At 41.2% G+C, this 19,949-nt stretch overlaps 1 protein-coding gene across 10 annotated transcripts in view; it reads left to right on the top strand.

Annotated features, from left to right (window-relative positions):
• The window catches only part of NINL (ninein like), a 132,189-nt gene that overhangs the window by 50,140 nt on the left and 62,100 nt on the right, over window positions 1-19,949 (top strand). For 7 of the 10 annotated variants that reach the window (XM_081148264.1, XM_081148272.1, XM_081148271.1 and 4 more), the window contains 3 exons: window positions 1,805-1,998; window positions 8,329-8,425; window positions 13,707-13,879. In XM_081148264.1, the coding sequence (XP_081004390.1) occupies window positions 1,816-1,998; window positions 8,329-8,425; window positions 13,707-13,879 (453 nt within the window). In that variant the 5' untranslated portion in view covers window positions 1,805-1,815. Of the gene's footprint in view, window positions 1-1,556; window positions 1,627-1,804; window positions 1,999-8,328; window positions 8,426-13,706; window positions 13,880-19,949 lie in introns of all 10 variants that reach the window. The other 3 variants (XM_081148273.1, XM_081148266.1, XM_081148267.1) reach the window with 1 other exon arrangement.

Here is a 19,949-nt window from a genome sequence, read left to right as displayed (position 1 = left end):
GCTGTAAATAGGAAGAGATACTACTTCACTGTTTCATGCTTGCGCTTTATTTGTTTATAATGTGTTTTCTTGGTGTTCAATTTTTTTTTTACGTAACACATTTCTTCTTTTCAGAATTCTCCCTTGGGTCCTGTGTCCATATAATAGGCTTAACTCTATCCAATTGCTATTTTTGTGGGTTAAAATGCCCAAGTAATAGTAATTTTGTATGGTTCATCCTAATATATTTAGGAGCTTAATATTTTTCATAATTTTTTTTTTGGTTATAAAGTGTTCTGCTTGTTACAATAATTTTTAAGAAATATAAAAATATATAAATTAGGAAAATGTATAATAGCACAAAATCATCCCTTACTATTTTGGTGTATTTTTTTCTTTTCTCTCTCTTTTTTTAAAATATATTTTTATTTTTTTCAGAGAGAGGAAGGGAGAGAGAGAGAGAGAAACATCAATGATGAGAAAGAATCATCGGTTGGCTGCCTCCTACACACCCCCTACTGGGGATTGAGCCCACACAACCTGGACATGTGCTCTGACTGGGAATTTCACTGTGACCTCCAGTTTCATGGGTCAACACTCAATCGCTAAGCTGCACTGGCCAGGCTCTTTTCTCTTTTTTGAATATAGGGTTTAGCAAAAGTAGGTTTACAGTTGTGAGTATGCAAAACACAGAGTTTATTCTTGTATTATTTTTTATTAATTACGATACTGTTTTTCATATAAACAACTGTAAACCCACTTTTGCCTCACTCTGTGTATTTTCCTCAGAAAATTGCAGTTTTTTATTAGAACTGTTATGAGGCATAAATGAATTATTATATGTATAGTGACCAGTATGTATATTAGCTCTCATTATTATAAACAGTAGTTATCCTGTCTTGATATTTTATGAACTATATTTCCTACGCTATTAAATATTTTTTAGAAATGTGATTTTCAAGACTAGTTCTTACTCTACTATGTAAAGACACTTTACTTTAGCAACTTCTTTTGTTGGATAGTTTAGGTTATTTTCTTTTTTGTCCTTATATAAATATAGTCTGATGAACTCATATATTTATTTATAGCATTGTTTCCTTTAGTATAAAGGAATTTTTGAAAGAAATTTGAAATTCCTTTATATGAAATAACTAGGTCAGATAATTAAAATATTCTAAAGTTTCTTGGTATATAAACAAAATACCCTCCCTAAACATTTATGAATTGTCACTTCTTCCGGGAATGTGTGAGATTCCCCTTCTCTGAGAGCCTCAGTTAGCAATGAAATTTTTATTGTTGTTAATTTGACAGTCACAAATAGTATCTCTTTGTTTTAATTTGAACATTTTTAGATGGTTATTAACCATATATTTTTCTCCTTTAATGATTTGTTTATTAAAATCCCATCTTTTTATTGGAGTTTCCATTTTTCTCCTATTTGTGAGGGGAAAAACCATACTTTGTATGTGTGTAGAGAATAATTAGAATGTATATTTGTCCAAATAGTAATGATTTTTTTAGATGGTGAAATTTTGGATGATTTCAGTTCTCTTCACATTTATCTTTTTTCCTGACAGAACAAAAATGTTTGCTTCTTGTGAAGGAGAACTGGCTCTCTAGTGACATGTTTTGGCCTCTTCTGCAAAGGTAGAGATGATTCCTCCCAGTCCCACTTAAACCTGAGAGGGCTTCGGATGTCTTTTCCTTACACACCGAGCTTCTACCCTGCACCTGGGCCACACTGTCTGGGAGCATAACAGTGACTGTGTGAGGTATGACAATAATAGTGTACCATTGTTTTTGGCTTTTCCCATGTCATGTCCAGCCTGCTATGGGATGGATGAAGAAGAAGAGGACCACTATGTTTCACAGCTCAGGGAAGTCTACAGCAGCTGTGACACCACAGGCACAGGCTTTCTGGATCGGGAGGAGCTGACCCAACTCTGTCTTAAGCTTCATTTGGAAAAGCAGCTTCCCATCCTTCTGCAAACACTTCTTGGAAATGACCACTTTGCCAGGGTAGGTGTTTGACTTCATTCTCATAAAGAAAAGCACGGACTACTTTTGTTGGGTATTATTAGCATTTGATGAATATCAGTTGAATAAAGATTGTCGTCAAAAGAAAGTTATTAGGAAATGAATTGATGTTTTTCTTTCTCTGGTGCACCTTGGTGACATCAATGGACAGATCTTCTAAACAGGAAATCAACAAGGAAACAGCCCCTTTAAATGGCACACTAGATCAAATGGATTTAATTCATATCTTCAGAGCATTTCATCCTGAAGCAGCAGAGTGTATATTCTTTTCAAGTGCACATGGAACATTTTTTAGGATAGACCACATATTAGGACACATAACAAGTCTCAGTAAATTTAATAATGACTGTATTACTGCTGATCTCTTTCTTTATGTCCATCAAGATTTGCCTTATATATTTGCTTTATATAGGTTCTTCTATATTGGGTGCATAAATGTTTACAAGGGTTATAGCCTCTTCTTGGATTGTTCCTTTCATCATTATGTAATGTCCTTCTTTGTCTTTTATTATAAATGTCTCTTCTTTGTCTCTTGTCACATACAAGTATTGCTACTCTAGCTCTTTTTTCCCCTATTTGCATGAAATATCTTTTTTCCATCCCTTTTAGTCTGTGTGTCTCTTTTATTCTGAGGTGGATTTCTTGTACACAGCATGCACATGGATCTTTTTTTCTTATCCATTTAGCTACCCTATATCTTTTGATTGGAGCATTTAAGCCTTCTACATTTAAAGTGATTATTAATAGGTATGTTTATTGCCATTTTTTCTTCTTTATCTTAAAAAAGGCTCTTTAACATTTCTTGTCATACTGGTTTGTTTCACAAACTTTTTTAGCTTTTTCTTGTCTGCGAAGCTTTTTATATCTTCTTCAATTTTAAATGATAGCCTTTTGGATAAAGTAGTCTTGGTTGTAGGTCCTTGCCTTTCAACACTGATTGTTTCATGCCAATACCTTCTGACCTGAATTGTTCCTGTTCAGAAATCAGCTGACTGTCTTATGGGAGCTCTCTAGTGGGTAACTAACTGCCCTTCTCTTGATGCTTTTATGAGTCTCTCTTCGTCTTTTTTATCTTTTAAATCCTCACTTGAGGATGTTTTTTCCATTGCTTTTCAGATAGAGTGGGAGGGAGAGAGAGAAAAAGAGAGAGAGGGAGAGAAACATCAATGTGAGAGAGACACATCGATTGGTTGCCTGCCACATGTGTCCCGACCAGGTCTGGGGATTGAAACTGCAACCTAGGTACATGCCCTTGTTTGGAATTGAACCCTGAACCCTTCAGTCCATGGGCTGATGCTCTAACCACTGAGCTAAACCGTCTAGGGCTCTTTGTCTTTAACCATTATCATTTTAAATATGATGCGTCTTGGTGTGGGCTTCATTGGATTCATCTTGTTTGGCACTCTATGTACTTTCCGAACTTGTGTGTCATTTTCCTTCACCAGGTTAGGGAAGTTTTCAGTCATTATTTCTTCAAATAGTTTCTTGGTCTCTTGCTAGCTCTCTTCTCCTTCTGGTACTCATATGATGTGGATGTTGGTTTACTTCATGTTGTCTGAAAAGTCCTTTAAACTATCCTCATTTTTAAAAACTACTTTTTCTTATTTGTGGTCTGATTGGGTGTGTTCTGCTACCTTGTTTTCCAAATTGTACGTTTGACCCTCTGCTTTATCTAACCTATTGTTTATTCCTTCTAGGTTATTCTTCATTTCAGATATTGTATTCTTCATTTTTTACTTTTATGCTTTCTATGTCCTTTTTACTGTTTTTGTAGTTCTTACTAATTTCTTTGTAGTCATCACTAAGTTTCTTATAGTTCTCACTAAGTTTCTTGAGCATCCTCATTCTTTTGAACTTTATATCTGGTAAATTGCTTGCCTCCATTTCATTTAGCTCTTTTTTGGAGATTTCTCCTGTTCTTAATTTAGGGCATGTTTCTTTGTATCACAATTTTGGCTACCTTTTGGTGTTTGTTTTTATGTATTAGGTACATCTGTTATTACTCCCTGTCTTGGTAGAGGGGCCTTATATAGTAGGTGTCCTGTGGGACTTCATCATGGTGTTATCTCCTTGATCTCCTGCACTGGGTACTCCAGGAATGATCCTTGCATGGTTATGTGGATCCTCATGTTGTAATCGAGTCTTGATTACTATGGGCCCATTCATTTGTGTGGTCAGCCCTTAGGCTGCTTGACTTTGAGAACCAACCTCAGCCACAGGGTATGAGCTGCTATGCAGGTGCTGACCACACAGCAGAATTTGCTTCAGCAGTTTCTGGTGCTTTCCAAGATTTCCCTTTGCATATGCAATTTGTGAAGCTAATTGGATCCTTCTTTGATGTGTCTGAAGCTGGCTACGGGGAGTTTTGGTTTGGGTCACCTTGGGAGGGCCTCTGGTGGCAGCCAGTGTCATATACTACCTGTGACTGACCCTGTGAAACCTGTTTGGAGCTACAAAATGATTCAGAGTTTTTGACTGACTCTGCTGGGTTTGGATATGCTCCAGAAAGATCAAGCTATGCACCAAGATTGGCTTTTACCGGCATCGAACACATGGGTGTGTCAGCACAAGTCCCAAGGAACTCTGAAATATGCCTTTGCCCGCTGGCTGCCTGTTAGGCTCAGTCATTGAAAGAGCCTGTGGCAGTACTCCAGTTGCATGAGATAGGTTCTCAGTGAGTCCCCAGGAATGGAGTGTTGTGTTCACCATATTGATATAGGACAAACTTTGTGCCAGTGCTGGGTCGGAGATCACTTAGCAAATGTCCCAGGTTATACCAAGTCTAGCTGTCACCTGCTGGTTTCTCCCATACCTTTGTGGTGGGGTGGGGCCCCAGGCAGTCATCAGAGTGAGGCCAGCAGTGTTTATCAGGCTCTAACAGACCAAGATTTGGCTGTGTGAAGGGAAGGCTCCACACTGGTCGAACTGCGAGGAAAATATTTCTCCCATTAGAGCCACACTGCTCAGTTTATCCCAAAGTCTGCCAGGAGCCTTATCTCAGCAGTGAGGGGCTGCTGGGAGTTGGGTGAAGGGGAGGTGCCAGTCAAGCTTCAGGGAAGGTATGGGTGTGAACTGCGCTCCACAGCCACACAACTCAATCTGTCCTAGATTCTGCCTGGACCTCAGCGGGGCAGAGGCACCAGGATTTGAGTGGGTGGGCCCACCGGGATTCTGGAGGGTGGGTCTAGCGGATCTCCCATGGTGGGGAGGGACTTGTCAGGTACACGGGAATGTGACGGGAATGGGCCTTACCCTAAAGCCACACAACTCAGTCACTGATACCTCCTGAGTCTACCCAGAACTCTACATCATGATCCCAGCAGGTGACTCCACAGCTGGGTGCATGCTCTGCAGGGTGGAGCAACAGGGAATCCAGAGATTTGGGCTATTGCTTTCCCCAGGCTGATGCCATAAGGAGGGGCATGCTCCACCCGACAGATGATGTCTGTGGTATGGGAGAGTGACTCAGCATAGGGGGTTCTGTCTGCTGTCCCCTCAGCTCTCTTACCAGAGTCACAAACTCCAGACTTTCCTACATGACTCTATTCTACTCCACCCTTTCTCTGCTGGAGCCCAGGGTAAGTGGCTGCAAATGAGTTTTTGTGCATTGCCCCTTCAAGAGTCTGCCTGTGTCTCTAACAGACTTCTGACTTTCCCTGGTGTAGAGCATCCTTACTTATTTTTACAGCCAGGTGGTGCTCTGGGCTGGGGATCCTGGTGTGGAGTTGAAATCCCACATTCCTCAGTAACCACCTCTGAAAGGGGCACCAGCCCTTTCTGTGTCTCCACCCTTTCTGCCAGTCTTGATATAGCTTTTCTGTAAATCCTTGGTTATAAGGCTTCTTTTCAGCTAGTTTCACTTTGTTATTCAGGTAGATTGCTCTGTATTTTAGTTGTAATTTAAGTTTGGTTCTGGGAGGAGGTGAGTGTAACTTCCACCTACTGTGCCTCCATCTTGGATCCTTCAAGGTAGTTTTTGATTTCCTGTTTGATATCCTCCTTGATTCATTGGTTGTTTAGTAGCATTTTGTTTAGTCTCCACATATTTGTGTTTTTTCCAGTTTTCCTTTGGTAGTTTGTCTTTAGTTTCATGCCATTGTGGTTGGAAAAGATGCTTCATATGATTTCCGTCTTGTTGAGTTTATTGAGGCTTGTTTTGTGGTTTAACGTGTGATCTGTCCTGGATAATGTTCCATGTGCAAATGAAAAAATGTATATTTTGCAGGTTTTGGATGAGATGTTCTATAATTGTCTGTCTGTTAAGTTCATCTGGTCTAATGTGACATTTAAGGCCACTATTGCCTTATTAATTTTCTGTCTTTATAAACCTATGTCTTTTGTAGATTTCTGGTTTTTGGTTACCATGAGGTTCTATATCTACAGCAGTCTATTTTAAGCTGATGGTCATATAAGTTTGACTATATTCTAAAGAACTACATTTTTACTCCCTCCTCTACACTTTGTTTTTGGTGAATTTCACTGTATTTATTAGATACTTGCCTTTATCTGTGAGATTATTTTTTCAATCTAATATATTCTTATTTCTAGTTATGGTCTTTCCTTTTCTTTACGAAAGGCCCTTTAGCATTTCTTGTAAAGCTGGTTTAATGGTGATGGACTCCTTCATTTTTTGCTTGTCCAGTAAACTCTTTTCTCTCTTTCAATTCTGAATAATAACCTCTCTGCGTAAATTATTCTAGGCTGTAGGTTCCTTTCTTTCATCACTTTAAAGATGTTCTGCCATTTCCTCTGGCCTATAAAGTTGCTGCTGAGAATATCTTTATGGGGTTTCCTTTCTTTGTAACTAGTTGTTTTCTTCTTGCTGCCTTCAAGATTGTTGCTTTATCTTTAACTTTTGCCATTTTAATTACACTATGTCTTGGTGTCTTTGGGTTCATCTTGGTTGGAATTCTTTGTGCTTTTTAGATCTATATGTCTCTTTCCCTTTTCTTTCACAGGTCAGGAAAATTTTCAGCCATTATTTCTTCCAGAAAGTTTTTTTTTCCTTTTTGCTGTTCTAATTGGTTGATTTCTACTAGTCTGTCTTGAAGGTCACCAGTCCTTGTGTGTTAGCTAAGCTACTATTGATTTCTTCTAGTGTATTGTTATATTCTTCAGCCTTGCTTGTTTTTTTATTATACTTTTCTAACTCTTTGTTGAAGTGTTCCCTAAGTTTCTCTGTTTCACTGTCAAGTTTGGTGAGCATCCTTGTTTCTTTTAATTCTTTATCAGGCAAATTACTTATCTCTGTTTTATTAGTTTTTTTCTGGTGTTTTTTCTTGTTCCTTCACATTAAAGGTATTCTTCTTTTCATATTGTTCACTTTTCTTTGTTTATATGAATTAGACAAAATATTTTTCTCCTGATTTTGAAAAAGTGGCCTTGTGTAGAAGCAACCTCTCTATAGGCTCTGTGTGCTGGGTGGTTTTGCAAGGCCATTTGGAACCAAGCAGGTGCCTGCAGCATCTGGGGCACTGGCCTACCAAGCTGTAGTATGTCTGGGAAGGTAGGCCAGGTTCATGTAGGAATGTCCTGTTGGTACTCCTTACTTCCTTTGTTTGGAGCCAAAATGGACTCCCAGCAGTGTGGCTGAAAATGTGCTGTGGTGATCTTGCAGATAGGCCAAAGCACTTGGATAGAGCCCCCACCTGAAATATGAAGGTAGATGGGGGTATAAACAATGGTGCTTACCGGCACCTCCACTCCTGGAGAATTCCTGCAGATACTGGGGGGCTCCCATGGTTGCCTTCTTTACTCAGTCTCTTTCTCTCCTTTATTGTTCATAAACTGTCTAATCAGCCCCCAGTTGTCTCGCAGGAATAATTCCTCTCTATATAGGTGTATATTTCAGTGTGCTCATGGGAGGAAGAGGGTTCAGTGTCTTCCTATGCTACCACCATCTTGGACCTCCTCCTTTTTTTTTTTTTAAATATATCTTTATTGATCTCAGAGAGAGGAAAGGAGAGGGAGAGAGAGAGATAGAAGCATCAATGATGAGAGAGTCATTGATCGGCTGCCTCCTGCACGCCCCTGACTGGGGATTGAGCCCACGACCTGGGTATGTGCCCTGACCGGGAATTGAACCCCGATCGCCTGGATCCTAGGTCGACACTCAACTGCTGAGCCATGCCTGGCTGGGCTGGACTCCTCCTTTTAAAAAAAAGTGAATTTGGGGGGAAAAAAGAAATGGATGTTCTCAATGCAAAAGGCAACAATAAGATGTTTCCACCTGAGGAAATAAAACAAACAAAAGGCTGATGCATTTTATATGTGTTCTATTGAAAGTAATTTTGACCTCTTAAATTCACCCAGGTTAACTTTGAAGACTTTAAGGAAGGTTTTGTGGCAGTGTTATCATCAAATGCTGGTGTTGGCTCCTCGGATGAAGACAGTAGTTCTTTAGAATCAGGTAAGAGGATGTACTCCTCTCACCTTTAGTTTATTTTCATTATGTGTTATATTCTGGAGTATAATATTCTGACTGAAGAAGCTAGTAGGTTTGAGACTAAATTCTAACCCCGCTCTATCACTGCCCAGCTGTGACAACTGGGACAAAACATTTCTCTTTTTTCCTTCTGTTTCCTTATTTGTAAAATAGTATTGGAAGGTAGAAACCTATTGTTTTCCTTTAAACAGCCCACAATACTCTGAATACTGATGGCACTCTAGTCACCAGATGTGTGGTAGTTTTTCCCATACTGGCAATTCTCTGACACCATCTGAGTGCTCTACAATTAATCGACTCTGTCATGATCTACCTAGAGATTGTGTCAGTTTGCACAGATTAAGGGCTCAATCCTATTAGTCCTTCACTTCAGATGCTGGTCGCAAGTCCAGGTTGTCACCTATGCTTCTGACCAATAGATAGGAGTCAGAGGTTCCCAAAACCCCCTCCTTTGGTTTGATTAATTTACTAGGGCAGCTCACAGAACTAACATTTTACTCACTAGATCACTGGTTTATTATAAAAGTATATAACTCAGGAACAGCCAGAAAGAAGAGATGCGTAAGGCAAGACATGGGGAAGGGCCCAGAGCTTCCAGGCCCTCTCTAGGTGCTCCAGTCTCCACAATCTCCAAATGTTCACCAACCCAGAAGCTCTCAAAACCCCATCCTTTTGGGTTTTTATGAAGACTTCATTACATAGACCCAACTAATCAAGTCATCGGCTATTGGTGATTGAACTCAACCTCCAGCCTCTCGCCCCTTCCCTGAGGTCGGGGGGGTGGGGCCAAACCCCACCTGGTTTGTTCCCCTGGCAACCAGCCCCCATCTTTGGGTGCTTTGGGGATGTCACCTCATTAACATAAAGTTGGGTGGTTGCTCTTATTAGGAAATTTAAAGGCTTTTCAGAGCTCTGTGCTAGAGATGGAATGAAGACCAAATATATAATTATTAAAAATCACAGTATCATGGGCAGCCTGCATGTCTCAGTGGTTGAGCATCGACCTATGATCCAGGAGATCTCAGTTCAATTCCCAGTCAGCGCACATGCTCAGGTTGCAGGGATCTCCCTCTCCCTTCCTCTCTCTGAAATCAATAAAAAAATTTATATATGTTTTAAATCACAGTATCACAAGTGTCAGATAGTACTGTGTGCTGTCCATAATAAAATGGATGTGGAGGAGTTGAAGATTTCAAGAATTTATAGTACAGTGCAGATGTAACGTGTTTCTAGATCTCTAAGGTTAGCAGAGCAGGTAGGATGCCAGAAGCCCAAGACAGACCTCTTTATATATTTTGTCTCAGACAATAATGTTGTGCTGTGCAGATAGAACTTATTAGACACTTGGTACTGAAATGGAGCTGGTCAGATAAAGACAACATTTCTAAGTAGAAGTAGCATCCTGAAGGAGAAAGCCTCCTGGCTTTGGTAATGGTCAGGAGGTGGAGAGAGCATTTTGGAGGGAGGTCCACTCAGGCATTTAGAGTGTGGGGTGAGAGTCAGAAGGTGATCCTTTGCGCCTCAGGCTGTAAGTAGCAACCACCTGACCTGCTAAGACTGAGCTTGGCTCCCCTGGATGTGTATGGGGGTGAATGAAATTGTAGTGGGTCCTTTCCCTCTTGTGTGGGCAGTATGTTTGAGGATGAAGGTGGTGATATTGATTAGCAAATTGAGCAGGTGTGTGACTGTTGGATACCAGGGTGACAGTGTGGGAGGAGCATATGGCAGTAAAGGAAAGTGGATTGGGAACATTGAGTGTCTTCTGTGCATCAGGCTTTGAGCTTTTTGGACGTTTTATATAGGTTTTATTTAACCCTCATGGATATCCTATGCACTGTCATACCCATTGTTCAAATGAGGAAATGGAGACCTGAGGTACGAAGGGATTTGTCCAGGATCCCACAACCAGTAAGTGCTGGCTGCTATTTAAGTCTTGGTTTTCTAATTCTAAGTTCTGAGTCCTTGTATATGCACCATTGCCAGAATCTGCTCCTTCCAGTGGGTGCTCATGGACAGCCCCCTTCCCATCTTCTCCTGCTGGTTATGAAGACAACCTGAGTACAGTGCAGGGAGCCCTGGTGGGAGGGAAGGACCCTCGGAGATCCATTGAGTGCTTTGTCTCACACTTTTCTTTATGCTGTGAGGAAGGCCACTTGCCTGTCCTAATATACAGGAATTTGAAATGTCCTTGTATGAACATGTTTAAAAGGCGAGAGCCCAGTGTCACTGACACTACATGTCCCCTCTTTATACTAGCGACTGTGTGATGCTTCTAAGCCTAAAACTGCGTGGATCTGTGTGGAACGTGTTCTCACAGCCTCCAGAGAGAAAAAGAAGCTGTTTTAGAACTTGTGCTTTTTCTCACTGATGTTTTGTAATTTCTTTCAGTTTTGTTTTGTAATTCCTTTTAGATTTCAAAGCTTTTCTCAAATGGTGTATGCCCTCCCTGAGACGCCATCTCTCTCTCATGCCAGCAGATGGGGCTCATCCCAGTGGCTATCTCCAAACACCAGTCTACAGAGGCAGGGTGCCCACTGCTTGAAGGGCTGATCGAGCATAGGTGGCCCTGCAGCTCCAGTGCTTCTTTGAGAGTCAGAACAAGCCTGGTGCCCTCCAGGATTGTGTTCATTTCCGCTTTCCACCCCTCATTCACTTTCTGTCTCAGGCCTCTTCTGTTAAATGTGGTTTAGGTTTCTGCCTCCTCAGTGCCTCATTTGCCACCTGCTGCTCCATTCATAGCATCACCCTCTTCTTGTTTTCTAATCTGTTCGCCAATCCTTCCTTCCATCTCCCACCATGATCAGAAAAATGTGCTTTTGATAACTCCGGGAAGGAGAGTGTCATTGTGGAACCAAATCCCCAGGATTTTGAAGGACATCCCTGTTTCCCCATCAATCTACTCTTTTCATTAAAGGCCATTAATGAACGTATAACCATATGTATTTTAGCTTTTACACTTTGTTACTCTTTTCTTATAAATAGAAATGCACACCAAGAAGACATAACCAGGTGTCTCTGGTTTGAGTACGCAGGTGTGCTCTCCTGTCAACCAGAGCCATGAGGAGCCATATCTTGTGCTCTGTGGACACTCTGAGGTGTGTTATAGGGAGCTGGGCTGTGCCTGCACTGAAATATGCTTGGCCTGGGTTACTTACTGTCCTTCCCACCCTAAGAGGGTATGACTCATGATTCTGTGAGCTGTTCCATTCATTTTAATGTCATTCCTCTGCTCTTGTTTCTGTTCTGACTTGCTACTTGGACACTTTTCTAGAGTAGCATTTCTCCCTGTTGGAGGGAGGGAGGTGATAGATTTCTAGACTGTTTTTTTGAAAACAATTGGGGAATATTATGAAAAAGGCATGTGCTTTTCTGGGTGACTCATTACTCTAAGGGAAATGCTGACCGGCTGGCAACTGTGAAGAAGTGGGGCCAGCATCAAGGACCGGGTGGGATTCTGGTTGTGGACTATGGGTCAACTAAGGAGGGGAAGTGGAAGGAAGGAAAATCAAGCCTACAAAGCAGAAACACATGCTGGTTGCATGATCTCCAGGTGTGCCAACAGTAGACTGAGCCCAGGAAGTGGCGATGGTGTGGCCAGGACTCTGCTTCTGCAGGGGTCTGATGGCTTAGGAGGGTGCGCAGAGCTCCGCTTTGAGTTTCCTGCGCCTGTTTTCGCACATGTGCCACAGCTTTCCACTTCTCACCTGACACAAAAATCCCTCTTCTGACACCACCTTTGGGTGGAAAGAGGAGGATTCTTCCCCACCCACTTGGCGCTATATCCCATGAGCTCCCTCACCTGGTGAGAGTCTGTTGGACCAGGCCCTGTCAATGCCTGTTGTTCCAGCGTGATTAGTAATAGTGCTTATTTTGACCTCAACATACCCCAATGGGGTGAGAAATTATATAGTCAACCTGCGTTATTCTCAGATGCCTTTTATGTCACACTCTTCCTTCATATTCTACATGTCCCATGTGGAACTGAGCATTTTCCTCCCAGAAGCTCCTCCTGTGTCCCAAGTTTTTGTCTGTCACTGGCATCACCATTCTTCTGGTTGACCAGGATGGACCTAGCCTCTTCCTCTGATGGTCCTAAGGTCAGGGACTGTGTACTAGCAATTTTGGACACGAGAGAAAGAAATATGGTGGTATTTGACCTTAAGGGGTGTTGATTTCTGTTGGGGGAGGCTCAAGACACATCTGCAATGAAATGCTCCTCGTTTGCCTGGCCTCACCTGGCTCTCTCTCTCTCCAATTGGTTTATTCTAGTTGCTTCCCTCTGAACCCATGTCCTGTCCTGGCCACTGCCCCTGCTGCCCTCCCTTGTCTCTCTCCTGCCTTCCCAGGCTTCAGCACAGAGTCAGTGTCTTGTCCTCTCTGCCTGAGAGATCCCAGCTGCTCTGTGCAGACGTGGACAGGTAAAGTAGGAAGAAGGAAGTGCAGAATTATTAAGGTTTAGGGGATTCTCAAGAATCCCAAAACTAAAGTCCATACCTGCTTGTGCCCCAGACTTGAGACCCACACAGAGCCTGAGCCTACAGGGCTGTATCTGAGGTCTGTGCCCACTTGCATGCACTCTCCAGTCTTTGGGGTCCTAGAGTGGAAAGTGACCTTCCTGTTTCTCAAGTGGTATGTTGCTGGATTATTGGAAAGGTTTTTTTTCTTTGCAGAAAAATCTAGATCTTTGTATTAGTTTTTTATTACCTAAACAAAAGCAAAATATGCTAAAAAAAAGAAAAGAAAAAAAAAAAGAAAACCTTAGCCCTGGCCGGTGTGACTCAGTTGGTTGAGCATCACCTTGTGCACCGGGGGTTGCCAGTTTGATTTCTGGTCAGTGCATATACCCAAGCTGTGGGTTTGATCTCCAGTTGGGGTTCGTGTGGGAAGCAGCCAATCACCATTTCTCTACAACATCGATGTTTCTCTCTATTCCTCTCCCTTCCTCTCTCTAAAAAGCAAAAAAGGAAAAGAAAACAAAACTTAAACAGCATGTAGAGTTTAGAGGGGAAAGTCCTTGTCTCCCAGCCTGGCTTTCTCAGTCCCCATCACAGGCAATAGTATAACTGCTGTGAACTGTTCCCTGTGTTCTTCCAGATGTTTTCTGTGAGTATAAAAGTACACCTATCAGTGAGAGATGCACTCTGTGTCTGAATCTGCACCTTCTTAAAAGGCATCTCAGTAGCATACCTGTGCCCAGAGGTTGCTTTAAAGGCCTGCCCCTCCAGACCTCCCATTTTCTTTCCAGATGCCTCCCATGCTGTCCCACCAAAGTATGTGCGTGGCTCTAAGTGGTACGGCCGTAGGAGCCGACCTGAACTGTGTGACTCTGCAGCCAGAACCAAAAGTTTACCAGAACAGCAAGCCAAGACCACTGTGAAAAGCCAGATCCGACGCTCTGCATCTCTGGAAAGTGTGGAGGTGAGTTGGGTCCCCTCTTCCCCACCCCAGGCTACCCAGCATTGGGGAAATAATGTTTCACTTGGTCACTGCTCACTACAGGAAAATGGGAAGGGGGAGATGGGCATTCCTGGGCATTTCGTCACCAAGAAGCACAGTGCACTTTGGAGAATGACATTTCACTCTGAAGCCTCTCTAGGTCTACTTGTCTGCAGGGAATTCTGGCCACAGAGCATTCTTCTTCAGACATTGGGGTGGTAGAGTTTGCGCGCAAATCACTTGTTTCTTTCCCTCCCCTGCTCACCACCACTACCTTTCAAGAAGACTATTTTTATGGTTTCACGAAAGTGAAAAAGGATACAAAAAAGGAGGTGTCTTTCTGATGCAGCCGTAAGGTTAGGAATCTGGGTGTATCAAGCCCACCATCCCACCTGCCTCAAGCATTTAGTATATCCCAAGCCATACATTTACAACCGGGCAAGCCCTTGCCAGGTCCTCTGGGGCCTTAGGAGTTGATTGTAGCTCTCAGGCTCCCTGAGCTGTTCACTTTGAGGCAAGGATTGACCCAGGAATTGGGCTGCCAGAGCCTCACCGGCTTCTTGTCAAGAAGTATGTCCACAGGGCAGATCCACAGCCTGTGAGTTAATTGTGGACTCATTAGACCTATTTTCAAGGATTCAGGAAGGTTCTGGTTTCTTTTCTCCATGATGACACTTCTGTGAGATGGGGCGATATGGGGGACTTATCTTTAATAAGATAGCCCTGGACCCCCAAATTAATTTGTTTATATGCTCAGCATTTATTGAGGCAAAGAAGAAAACAAACAAATAAGTATTTAGATCTTTGAGTCTTCTGTCTCAGAGATGTGCTACACCTGGGCAGCACCAACAAATCCCAGACATTCCCTTTTTTATTCTATTTTTAACTTGGCCCTCATGGTTAGAGGGCTGTGTTGTTCCATTGTTGTGGTCCTGTTCTACTTCTTAAAACCACTTTTGATCCCTAGAACTAGAACATGGGGAACACTGCTTTTAGGGTTGTCAGTTGGGTTGAAAAATAGGATATACCACTGCTCCTACATTCCTGCCCTCAGCTCAGTGCTGGTTCTGAGGAGCGTCAGGTCTTGGTCACCTGGCACTCATTCCAGAATCGGTCATAGGACACATAGCACCTGTCAGAAGCAAACTTTGACACTGTGACCAGCTCTCTCAGTCACAAAAACATGAGATTTTTACTCTAGTCAGGAGTTTCTTGATGGGCCTCCCCCATTGGGATGCAGCTTGCAAAGGGCACCAAGGTGTCAGGTGCTTGTTGTGTCCTGTGCTGTCCCTGGAGATCTTGATGGGACAGAGATCTGCTCTCCCTCTGACTGTTTGCAGAAATGATATGGCTGATGAGGGACATGTTGAGGACCTTCAGACCTCAATTCGAGACCCTGTCCTGTGATGCAATGTTAATAAAAGCTTCAGGGCTGCTCTTCTTGAAGAGATGCTGGCTTGGGGAGAGTTTTTTTCTCCTGTTAGGTAGAGTAGGAGCTCTTTTTTGTTTTTTTCTTAAAAACTTTTAATGTTGACATTATTACAAGTGTCCCCCCTTTTACCCCTCCTTTTTCTGCCTCCCCCCTTCCCTTGGCCTTCACCAAACTGTTGTCCATGTCCATGGGGTATGCATATATGTTCTTTAGCTAATCCCTTCACCTTCTCTATCCAGTCACCCCCACTCCATTCCCCTCAGGCATGGCCATTCTTTTCTGTGTGTCAAGGCTTATGTGTTCCATTTTGTTCATCGGTTTGTTTTGTTCATTAGATTCTGCATATTAGTCAGATCATATGGTATTTGTTTTTCTCTGACTGGCTTATTTCACTTAGCAAAATACTCTCCAGGTCCATCTATGCTATTGCAAAGGGTAAGAGTGCCTTCTTTTTTATATCTGCATAGTATTCCGTTGTGTAGATATATCATAGCTTTTTTATCCACTCCTCTGCTGATGGGCACTTGGACTGTTTCCAGATCTTAGCTACTGTAAATAATGCTGCTATAAACATAGGGATGCATATATTCTTTCTGATTGGTGTTTTGGGATTCTTGTGATATATTCCCAGAAGTGGCAGTTCCATTTTTAATTTCTTGAGGAAACGCCATAGTGTTTACCACAGTGGCTGCACCAGTCTGCATTCCCACCAACAATGCACTAGGGTTCCCTTTTCTCCACATCCTCACCAGCACTTGTTGTTTGTTGATTTATTGATAGTAGCTATTTTGACAGGTGTGAGGAGGTACCTCATTATGGCTTTTATTCACATGTCTCTGATGATTAGTGTTCTTGAGCATTTTTTCATGTGTACTGGCCATCTGTATGTTCTCTTTGGAGAAGTGTCTATGCAGGTCCTTTGTCCATTTTTAATTGAATTGTGTGTCTTCCTGGTATTGAGTTATATAAGTTATTTATATATTTTGGAAATTAACCCCTTATCAGATGTATCATTGGCGAATATATTCTCCTATACAGTGGGTTCTCTTTTCATTTTGTTGATGATGTATTTTGCTGTGCAGAAGCTTTTTAGCTTGATGTAGTTTCTTTTCCTGAGTTTCACTTGCCCTTGGAAACCAATGCAAAAATATTGCTGTGAGAGATATCTGAGATTTTACTGCCTACGTTTTCTTCTAGGATTTTCATGGTTTCACGACTTACGTTTAAGTCTTTTATCCATTAAAAAAAATTTTTTTTTTAATCCTCTCCTGAGGATTTTTTTCCCCATTGCTTTTCCGAGAGAGTGAAAGAGAGAAAGAGAGGGAGAGAAACACCAGTGTGAGAGAGACACATCGATCAGCTGCCTCCCACATGCACCCTGACGAGCCTGGGATAGAGCCTGTAACCGAGGTACATGCCCTTGGCCAGAATCTAACCTGGGACCTTTCACTGCCAGGGCTGGCACTCTAACCACTGAGCCAAACCAGCTAGGGCTTAAGTCTTTTATCCATTTTAAGTTTAGTCTTGAGTATGGTGTAAGTTGGTGATGTAGTTTCATTTTTTTTTGCATGTGCCTGTCCAATTTTCCCAACACTATTTATTGAAGAGACTGTCTTTACTCCATTGTATGCTCTTGCCTCCTTTATCAAGTTGACCATAGAGGCATGGGTTGATTTCTGGGCTCTCTGTTGTGTTCCATTAGTCTATATGCCTGTTCTTATGCCAGTACCATGTGTTTTGATTGCAGTGGCCTTGTACTGTAGTTTGATATCCATTATTGTGATATCTCCATCTTTCTTCTTCCTTCTCAAGATTGCTGCAGCTATTCGGGGTACTTTTTGGTTCCATATAAATTTTTGGAATATTTTTTCTGGTTATGTGAAATACGCCATTGGTATTTTAATAGGAATTACGATGAATCTATAGATTGCTTTAGGTAGTATGCACATTTTAATGATGTTAATTATTCCAATCCGTGAACATAGTATATGCGTCCACTTATTTGTATCTTAATTTTTTTCTTCAATGTCATAGTTCCTCGAGTACAGGTCTTTCATTTCCTTGGTTAAATTTATTCCTAGGTACCTTGTTTTTTTGTTGTAGTAGTAAATGGGGCTGTTTTTGTATTATCTCTTTCTGATACTCATTATTGGTTATAAAAATGCCATTGATTTCTGGATGTTGATTTTGTATTCTGCAACTTTGCCAAATTCATTTCTTAGATCTAGTAGTTTTTTGGTGGAGTCTTTAGGGTTTTCTATATACAATATCATGTCATCTGCCCAGCCGGCGTGGCTTAACAGTTGAGCATTGACCTATGATCGAGGAGATCCGGGTTTGATTCCTGGTCAGGACACATGCCTGGGTTGTAGGCTTATTCCCCAGCAGGGGGTGTGCAGGGGGCAGCCAGTTAGTGACTCCTTCTCATCATTGATGTTTCTATCTATCTCTCCCTCTCCCTTCCTCTCTCTCTGAGATCAATAAAAAATATGTCATATGCAAATAATGACAGTTTTATTTCCTTTTTTCCAATTTGAATGCCTTTTATTTCTTCTATTTGTCTGATTGCTATGACTAGAACTTCCACTACTATGTTGAATAAGAGTGGTGAAAGCAAACATCCCTGTCTTGTTCCTGATCTTAAGGAAAATGCTTTTAGCTTTTGTCCATTGAATGTGATGTTGGCTTTAGGTTTGTTGTATAATGGCCTTTATTATATTGAGCCTTGATCCCTCTATTCCCACATTGCTAATAATTTTTATCTTAAATGGGTGCTGAATTTTATTGAATGCCTTTTCTGCATTTATTGATATGATCATGTGATTTTTATCTTTCACTTTGTTTATGTGATGTATCATATTTATTGATTTGTGAATACTGTACCAACCTTGCATCCCAGGAATAAATCCCACTTGATCATGGTGCATGATTTTTTTATGTATTGCTAGATTCTATTTGCTAATATTTTTTGAGGAATTTAACATCTATATTCATCCTGGATATTGGTCTAAAATTTTCTCTCTTTGTTGTTTCTTTATCTGGTTTTGGAATTAGGATAATGTTGGCCTCATAAAAAGAGCTTGGAAGTCTTCCCTTCTCTTGAATTTTTTGGAATAGTGTGAGGAGGACAGGTATTCTTTGAATGTTTGGTAAAATTCGCCTGTGAAGCCATTTGGTCCAGGACTTTTGTTTGTTGTTAGTTTTTTTTTTTACTGCTTCGATTTCATTAGTTGTTATTGGCCTATTCAGGTGTTCTGCTTTTCCTGAGTCAGTTCTGGGAGATTGTACGTTAATAGGAATTAGTCCATTTTGCCCAGGTTGTCTAATTTTTTTGTTGTTGTTAATTCTCACCTGCGGATATTTTTTCCCATTGATTTTTAGAGAGAGTGAAAGGGAGGGAAGGAGAGGGAGAGAGAAGAGAAACATCAATGAGAGAGAGACACATTGATTGGTTGCCCCCCCCGCATTTGCTCTGACCAGGGCTGGTGATTGAACCTGCAACCCAGGTACTTTCCCTTAACTCGGAATCGAACCTGCCACCCTTTGGTCCTTGGGCCAATGCTCCAACCGCTGAGAGACCTCGGCCATGGCAGGTTGTCTATTTTGATGGCATATAGTTGTTCATAATATTTTCTTTCAGTCATTTTATTTCTGTGATGTCTGTTGTTACCACTCCTCTTTCATTTCTGATTATATTTATTTGAGTCCACTCTCTTTGTTTCTTGATGAGTCTGGTTAAAAGTTCATTAATCTTGTTTATCCTTTGAAAGACCCAGCTCTTGGTTTTATTTATCTTTTGTATTATTTTTTAGTTTGTATGTCATTTATTTCTGCTCTCATCTTTATTATTTCCTTCCTTCTACTTACTCTGGGAATTTTCCTGCTGTTCTTTTTCTATTTCTTTTAGGTGTAGGTTTAGGTTGTATAGTAGGGATTTTTCTCACTTCTTGAGGTAGGCCTGTAATGATAATGAACTTCCCTTTCAGGACTGCTTTCACTGTTCCATAGATTCTGGGTGGTTGTGTGTTCCTTTTCATTTTTTTCCAGATAATTTTTTATTTCTTCTTTGTTCACATTGATAATCCATTCATTGTTTAATAGCATGTTATTTAGTCTCCACATGTTTGAATACTTTTGAACTTTTTTTTATTGTGGTTGATTTCTGGTTTCATGTTGTTGTGGTCAGAAAAGATGCTTGATATGATTTCAGCCTTCTTAAATTTATTGAGACATCTTTTGTGTCCTAACATGTGGTCTGTCTTTGAGAATGTTCCATGTGCACTAGAGAATATATATTCTGCTGCTTTGGAATGAAATATTCTGTAAATATCAATTATATCCACCTGCTTTAGTGTTTTGTTTAAGGTCACTGTTTCCTTTTTGATATTTTGTCTGTAAGATCTATCCATTGATGACAGTGGGGGTGTTAAAGTCCCCTCCTATGACTCTATTGCTGTCAGTCTCTCCCTTAAAGTCCACTAAGAATTATTTTATATATTTAGTTGCTCTTATATTGGGTGCATATATGTTTACAAGGGTTATGTCTTGTTGGATTGATCCCTTTATTATTATGTAGTGACCTTTATCTCTTTTATGGCCTTTGTTTCGAAGTCTATATTG

This window comes from Miniopterus schreibersii (genome assembly GCF_964146895.1).
Source record: "Miniopterus schreibersii genome assembly, chromosome: 10".
In the NCBI taxonomy this organism is placed as follows: Eukaryota; Metazoa; Chordata; class Mammalia; order Chiroptera; family Miniopteridae; genus Miniopterus; species Miniopterus schreibersii.
The sequence above is the reverse complement of the archived record's forward strand: the minus strand, read 5'-3'. Positions and strand labels throughout refer to the sequence as shown.